This window comes from Thunnus thynnus, chromosome 11 (assembly GCF_963924715.1).
Source record: "Thunnus thynnus chromosome 11, fThuThy2.1, whole genome shotgun sequence".
Classification (NCBI taxonomy): Eukaryota; Metazoa; Chordata; class Actinopteri; order Scombriformes; family Scombridae; genus Thunnus; species Thunnus thynnus.
In genome coordinates, this window is record NC_089527.1 from 33,016,887 (window position 1) to 33,024,657 (window position 7,771).

At 43.4% G+C, this 7,771-nt stretch overlaps 2 protein-coding genes across 4 annotated transcripts; both read right to left on the bottom strand.

Annotated features, from left to right (window-relative positions):
- Nucleotides 1–524: 524 nt before the first annotated feature.
- On the bottom strand, nt 525–2,108 carry LOC137193229 (uncharacterized). The gene has a single exon (XM_067604519.1). The coding sequence runs from the start codon at nt 1,832–1,834 to the stop codon at nt 950–952; it is 885 nt and encodes a 294-aa protein (XP_067460620.1). The 5' UTR covers nt 1,835–2,108; the 3' UTR covers nt 525–949.
- Nucleotides 2,109–2,311: 203 nt separating this feature from the next.
- On the bottom strand, nt 2,312–7,323 carry LOC137193230 (ubiquitin carboxyl-terminal hydrolase 46-like). Of its 3 annotated transcripts, none has more exons than XM_067604522.1 (17): nt 7,236–7,323; nt 6,967–7,025; nt 6,228–6,300; nt 6,048–6,097; nt 5,843–5,924; nt 5,651–5,730; nt 5,337–5,540; nt 4,969–5,046; nt 4,643–4,774; nt 4,424–4,547; nt 4,177–4,328; nt 3,750–3,849; nt 3,583–3,659; nt 3,328–3,436; nt 3,168–3,228; nt 2,808–2,965; nt 2,312–2,646 (listed from the first exon to the last, which is right to left on the bottom strand). In XM_067604522.1, the coding sequence occupies exons 1-17, from the start codon at nt 7,263–7,265 to the stop codon at nt 2,641–2,643; spliced, it is 1,575 nt and encodes a 524-aa protein (XP_067460623.1). In that variant the 5' UTR covers nt 7,266–7,323; the 3' UTR covers nt 2,312–2,640. The 3 variants fall into 3 exon arrangements, with proteins under 3 accessions (XP_067460623.1, XP_067460621.1, XP_067460622.1); XM_067604520.1 differs by having other exon boundaries at nt 6,048–6,118; XM_067604521.1 differs by having other exon boundaries at nt 2,314–2,646; nt 6,048–6,100.
- Between the last annotated feature and the right edge of the window lie 448 nt (nt 7,324–7,771).

A 7,771-nucleotide genomic window follows, 5' to 3' on the forward strand; every position in this document is an offset into this window, starting at 1 on the left:
TTGCTTCCTTAAATTTATCTACAACACTATCAGATAGACATCTAGTGAGGACATTTTTATCTAATGGTTTGTAATCCAGTAATAGGAATTCAAAAGTTATTAAAAAATGATCTGATAAAATAGGATTTTGTGGAAAAATTATTAAATGTTCAATTTCAATCCCATAAGTTAGAACAAGGTCTAGGGTGTGGTTAAGACGGTGAGTGGGATTATTTACACACTGAGAGAAGCCAATTGAGTCTAATAATGAGAGAAATGCAGTGCTGAGACTGTCACTATCAACGTCCACATGAATATTAAAATCACCTACTATAATTACTTTATCTGTACTAAGGACTAAATACGACAAAAACTCTGAGAATTCAGATAGGAATTCAGAGTACGGGCCAGGAGGACGGTACACTATAACAAAAAGAACTGGCTGTAAAGTTTTCCAGGTTGGCTGGGAGAGACTAAGAACAAGGCTTTCGAATGAGTTATAATTAAATTTAGGTCTAGGGTTGATGATTAGGCTTGAGTTGAAAATGGCTGCAACTCCTCCTCCTCGGCCAGTGTCTCGAGGAATATGAGTATTAATATGACTGGGGGGAGTGGATTCATTAAGGCTGACATATTCTTCATGACACAGCCAGGTTTCAGTGAGACAAAATAAATCAATACGATGATCTGAAATTAAATCGTTTACTAAAACTGCTTTAGATGAAAGAGATCTAATGTTCAAGAGTCCACATTTAATTATCTTATTTTGTTGTACTATTGCAGCAGTGGTTTTAATTTTTACTAGATTTTCATGAATGACTCTTCTTTTATATACTTTGGATTTAATTGATTTATGTGGTCGGGGGACAGACACAGTCTCTATGTGGTTTTGGGTGGGTAACTGCTCTAATGGAAGCGCAGAGAAGCGTGTAGGACTGCAGCGCTGCCTCCTGGTCTCAACTCTGGGTTGTCATGGTTTTGGTTTACTAATAAACTTGGCCATATTTCTGGATATCAGAGCAGCTCCATCCAAAGTGGGATGTATGCCGTCTCTCCTAATCAGACCAGGTCTTCCCCAGAAAGTCTGCCAATTATCTATGAAGCCCACATCGTTTGCTGGACACCACCTCGACAACCAGCGGTTGAATTGTGACATGCGGCTATACATGTCATCACTGGTCAGATTAGGCAGCGGTCCAGAGAAAATTACGGAGTCCGACATTGTTTTAGCAAATGTACACACCGACTCAACATTAATTTTGGTGACTTCTGATTGGCGTAATCGGGAGTCGTTGCCGCCGACATGGATGACGATCGTACCATATTTACGCTTATTCTTAGCCAGCAGTTTTAAATTTGACTCAATGTCGCCCGCTCTGGCCCCAGGAATACATTTAACTATAGCTGCTGGTGTCGCTAACTTCACGTTTCTGACTATGGAGCTGCCAATAATCAGAGTTTGTTTCTCAGCGGGTGTGTCGCTGAGTGGGGAGAACCTGTTAGAAACATGAACTGGTTGGTGGTGAACCGTGGGCTTCTGCTTAGGGCTATGCTTCCTTCGGACAGTCACCCAGCCGCCCTGGCTTCCCGGCTGCTCGGGAGCTACCGGGGGAGTGGGAGCTACGCTAGGTCGGCCCGCACCGGATACTAGGGGCTGGCTAACTATATTAGCAGCTGATTGTTTTTCCATGGTGCGGAGCCGCGCTTCCAATTCACTAAGCCTTGCCTCCAGTGCTGCAAATAGACTACACTTATTACACTTCTCACTATCACTAAAGGAGGCAGAGGAGTAACTGAACATTTGGCACACCGAGCAAGAGAGAGCAGGAGAACGAGAGGGAGAGAGAGAAGCCATCGCTAACTGCTTAGTTTGAGTTAGCTGCTAGTGCTAGCTGCAGAGCTAAAGTGACTAACAACTTGTGCGATTAGCGAGAAAAGTCGTTAAGAGAAAAGCGCTGAGAGTGCTTGTGTAAAACTAGCGAAAGTTTCAATATACAGCAGATATTAATCAACAGTAATGTGATATATATAGGAAAATCAACTGAGATGAGAGCAGCAACAACGCTATCAGTATACACAGTCGGCAACCGGAAATGATACAATACGCTTACCGTAGCACGTCAGCACGTCAGCATAGCTGATCACTGAGGTCCATTTCAAGCATAAAGACTCAATAACACTGAGAGTAAAATACACAAATAAAGAGCAGGATCAAATCCTTCTTAATTCTCAAGTTATTTATTTATTTCTTTTTATTTACAGCTGGTCGTTCCCAGAGAGCAAGCCACGTTGATTCAGAGCAACTCATCTCCATGTCTGACAGTAACAGTCCAATCTAGAGCCGCATTAGAATGATGTATGTAGGAGACGAGTTGTGTGGCGACAGTGGCGAGGAAAAACTCCCTCTAACGTGGAGAAACCTCGGGAGGAACCAGGCTCTCTGGAAGAAGCCCCTCCTCCTGAGGGCTGGGGGTCCTCCTGCTGCTTCAGACCACGATACGAGCTGCTGGTCCGACCTGAACCTCCATCTTCTCCTTCACCACCTGCAGAAAGACAAAAGAGAAGAACACACTTACCTGTGATGTCCAGTTCCCGTGGTCGCTCACCTCCACTGCATCATCTTCAGGAGAGTGCCACACAGTCCCCCATCTCCACACTGCTCTACATCTGAGAACAGAGAAAAACACTTGCAGTCATACAGAGTGGGTGGATTAGACAATCCCTGTGAACAACAACGTGTGTGTGGGCTCACTGTCTGGAGAAACAGTTCAAATCAAACAACATCAGAGTCACTTTGACTTCAGGAAGAGACACTTTTGTCATCTTACCCGTCTTTGGTAGAAAAGGATGTAGGCATCTCGCTGCCGCCGCTCACAGACAGAGGCCCCCTTTGTCTCTGTGACCTCTGAATCATTATAAATGAGCCAGCGGTCAGCGAGGTCATCCAGCTCCACATCTGGGTGCACTCCGTCACTTATGTAGTGTCCTAACAGGAGAGGAGTCACTGTTAGATCAGGTGTCTTAACTTGCACAGGTTCTGAAGGTCAACTGATCTCTACAGCTGACTTGTGTATGATTGATTTCAGTTAAAAAAATGGTTTAACAAAAATGCTCAAATAATGAGTCTGAGAAGCTGATAGATGAACCACAGAAGGTGACAGTGTGACGTCAGCGTGTCATCATCTTACCTTGTTCCCCTCCAGAGCCTAAATGGCTGATGACGCTCACCAGACTGTACCAACCATCAGCCTGAGGAGGAACACAGTCAACAACACACACATATAAAACACCAGTACACACAGACCACATGTTTACTTTGTATTTGGACTCAGGTGAGTTGTTTCTTACCTGGCTGGAGGTCACCAGCAGCTCTCTGAACAGCTCCACTGGGTATCGAAGCTTCTCCAGCTGCAGGAACGGAGTGAAGCGGAAACGTTTCAGATGAAGCATCAGCACCCTGTAGACAGGAAATAAACACAAGAAGAAGAAAAGACATGAGAACGAGGAGATGAAGGAGAAGTAAAGTGTGTGTGTGTGTGTGTGTGTGTAGTTCAGCAGGTCCTTTAAAGTCAGTGGACCACAGTTGGATGTGATGTCACTCACTTGGGAAGGTTCACAAAGGTGGACTGCTGGCCAGATGTGTTGGCACCGCAGTCACACCTGAAGTCCAAGTCTGTCTCCTGAACAACAGAGACAACATGCTGTCAGTGACATACTGCATAATAAAACAGCAAGGATGATGTCACTGAAAAGGGACAGGTGGATCTTACCTTCAGGTAATCCTGGAGCATCTGCTGGACTGAAGCTCCAGGCACCAGGTCCAGAGACAGGTTGTTGAAGTCCTCTTCTCTGGTAGTCCGGGCTCCACACCTGCACATTCAAGGGACAGAACATAAAATTACAGCTGCAGAGGTCATGATGAGGCGTCCTGTTGTAGGGATTTAGTAGCACAGCTGGAAGGTTAAAGAAGGTTCAAAATCTCTGTTGCATCCTGATTTAACATTAAGACTTAATGTGGAAACTTTTGACAATGTTTTGTATTTATGGGGAAAAGAAGGAAAATGGGAGAAAGGTGTTTTGCTGTTTCACTGAAGATATGTGATATGACATATGGCATATATACATAAAAAAGCTGTATGAAGAGACAAGTGTGTTGAGCTGTGATTGTGTGTGATGTGTTTCTCTGTCTTCTTTTACCTCTTGCAGATCCTTGTGTTCTTCATCTGGAACTCAAAGTGGTCTTCAATGGGGCACCTGTAGCTTCTTCCCACGCGGGCAGCTGCTTCCTGCAGCGCTGGCGACAAACTCCTCATCTGATCCAGGAGAGTTGTCAGCAACTCATGAGCATCCTGAACACACAGAGACACACACAGGGTTTGATGCACAGAGGAGGAACTATCAGGAGGAGGTGAAACAACAGAAACAATCAAAGCAGCTGACTCACTTTCTGGTTGAAATCCTGGAACTCCTGAGCCTGGACAGAGAGGGCGCTCTTGAACATAAAGAGGGCCTGGAGTTTGTCACGGACGTCGACGGAGCGGTGAAGCAACGCAATGTTCATGAGTCTTCTGCAGAGGGTGAAGAGAAAATAAGAGAGGAGAGCTTCTGCTGTTATTTCAGTTCAGTGTGTGTGTGTGTGTGTGTGTGTGTGTGGCTGCTGTACCTGATCAGTTCAGCCTGAGGCACTGAACCCCACACCTCCACCTGGCACATGATGTCTGTGATGAAGTCCTTCAGCGTGAACAGGCTCTGAAGGCTGGAGTTCATATAGCAGATCTGAGCTGGATTGGGAAAGCTGACACACAAACACAACTTGTCAGCACACACATCAACATCACTAACTGCAGCTGCTTTTCTCTCACTAGTTAGATTTCACTTTGCTTTGATGGATTTATGTTCTGTTACAGATCCATTTGTTAGTTTAGACATGTGACAGAGCAACAACAAACCTTCTGTTAAATATTTGTGTTTTGAAACAGATTTACTCACCCAAACCAGTCGACCTGCTGACCTCTGAGTCTCTGGGAGGTCATGACATCACCATGACGGACGTGATGTGTTTTGGCACTACAAGAAGAGAGAAACACACACATAAACATACAGTCAATGTTTTCATGTAAAAGTGATGTAACGATCACACATGTGTTGACAGAGCTGATGCTGATGCTGCAGTACTGCCACACTAAAGAGACCAGATGTTGTCTGAAGAGCTTTTCATGTGAAAAAGTGAGAAAATGTTGATTACAATCAGGAACTATCTGATCAAAGAATAAGTCAACAAATCTGATCAGACATCAGATGGCAGCTTTTGATATTTTTGTGCTTTTGAATGTGAACTATGAACATGTGAAAGTGACCTGTTGGAGGACGAGTCCTGGTTGGTCAGTGTCCGATACCCAGAGAGGAGGAAAGATGTGAGTCTGTGCAGCTCATGTTTTCTGTTGGCTGCTTTCTTCTCTGTCTTCGTCACAGCTTCCTCCTCTTCCTCGGTGAGAGCATCAAACTCCACCACCTCATCAACCTCATCAGCAGTGAGAGTCCCATCTGTAGCTTTGACAGGGCTGCAACATGGAGGGAGAGACGGGCTGTAATTCTGTAGCAGACTTTGTTTTTGCTTGACTTTCTTTCTTCCTGACAAACACTGTCAGTGATGTGAAAAGAGTCTCGTTACCTCCTCTGAGGTTTCTGAGGGATTCTCTGCTCTCCGTCGTCTCCCTGGTCGTCGGCAGCCGGAGCGACTCGTCGATTTCTCTGTTGGAGGAAACAAAGACTCTCACAGTTCAGTAACACAGAGACACACTTTTGAATCCTTTACTAGTCCAGACTGGTGACTGTGTGATTGATGTGAAGCAGTGAAACTTACTCTGCAGCAGTCGAAGACTCGGCACCTCCAGCGAGTCTTCTTCTCTGGTTGTTGGTTGGCTGGAGCGTCTGAGGAGGTGACTCTGCTGACAAACACAGCTGGTTAATCTACTGCTGACTTAGTTTGAACTGTGGATAAATCATTTCCTGACTCTTAGTACAGACACTGTCAGCTCTGCTAGTGGGAGGAGGAATGATGTTTTTACCTCTGTTGGTGGCCGGAGCGCTGTCCCCTTTCCTCTCTTTCCCTTTCGCTCTTCTGACGTGACAACAAAAACTATCATAAGAATAAAGTACGTCTGACATCTTTTGTGGCTAAATACCAAATAGAGAGTTTACAAACTGCTCAAATCAGGTGAATGTGAAGCACTTCCTGTCAAACATACCACAGGTCGACCGAACAGTCTGTGCAGCCAAGGAGTCCTTCCTGGTGGCTTCTCCACAGAGGACTTCTGACTGCTGATAAAACACAAACACACTGACTTTTCACCATCAACTCATGTTTACAATCATTTGACAGCATTGATTGAATGGACTGATCACTCTCCATAGTCAATACAGCAAATAACAGAATAGTGTCATTTGACTCATTTATTCAACTTTGAGTCATTTATGAAGCAAAAATCTCAAACATTTCCTGGTTCCAGCTTCATAAATGTGAGGATTTGCTGCCTTTCTCTGGTTTATGTCCTTGTTTACTGAATATCTTTTGACATTTGTAGATGTCAACTTGGAACTTATAATGAAGATAATTGTTAGTAGCAGGTGTAAACCAGAGCTGGTTTTAAGTGCAAGTCAAGTCTTTGTAAGCAAATGACAAGTTAGTGTGTGACGCAGGGGACCATTACAAATATAGAAAAAGTAGAAACCCTGTAACACTTGTAATAAATCCTGATGATTCAACTCTGTGCTCACTCTGGAGGCTGTAGTTAGTGTTGATGTGTTGGAGTACATCATGATGGAAGTTTCTGACTCCATACATTTAAGAGAAGTTGACTAAATATCAGAAACACCTTTCAATATACTGTAGTCCACTACAACATCACTACAGTCTGCATCTCATGGTACAGGTGTTTCTATTTTTCTGCTCACTCAGTTCACTGTGTGCAGGTGAACTTTTCTTACCTTGCACTAGAGATGGAGCACAGCTGGCTCTCATCTTCCACAACTGACACTTGATTTTTCTGTTCAGGATAAAGAAAAATGTAGCAAATTAATTGTTAATTGAAAGAAAAATCATGTGTCTTCATAGCAGATATAAGCTGTGTTCACAGACCCTGCTATCTATAAAACTCTTGTTGAAGAAAGTCAGAGAAATAGCACTATTTCTGACTTCCAAGTTGACATAAACAAGGTGGAAAGTACAGAAACTGTGTAACATTTGTAAAACTAACCTTTCGTAGACAGCGAGGCATTTTAAACATGGTTGCAGATCTTTCCGTAGATACAACGTGAGTAAAATGTTAACCAGCTGCTCTGTACTGTGTCAGGATCTTAAGTCAAAATCTGCTGAGCTGAATCAGAATGTCCTTTGTTGCATCATGACATGACAGTTCTAGAATGTCAGTCTCTATGACACAGACACTGCTGTCCATCCAATACTGTACATTATAGAATACAGACAGTCTACATGATTAAAATCATATATAGTCATTGCTACTAACAGTAGATACAGTATTTTAGTCTTGACTGCCTCACAAAGCATAAGCAAAGTGTCAACAAATGTTCAACAAGCAGACAAACCTGAATTTATAAATGAATATATATGTAAATGAACTTAATAGAATGTATTTACTGTCAATTATTATCATAGATCACTAATAATATCTGATCCTGAGCTGATGGCTGAGATCAGTCACTGTTGGTTAGTGTGTTCTTTAAAAGGCTGGCACTGTTTTATGTTCTCTTTACTGTCAACAAATCCCATTAA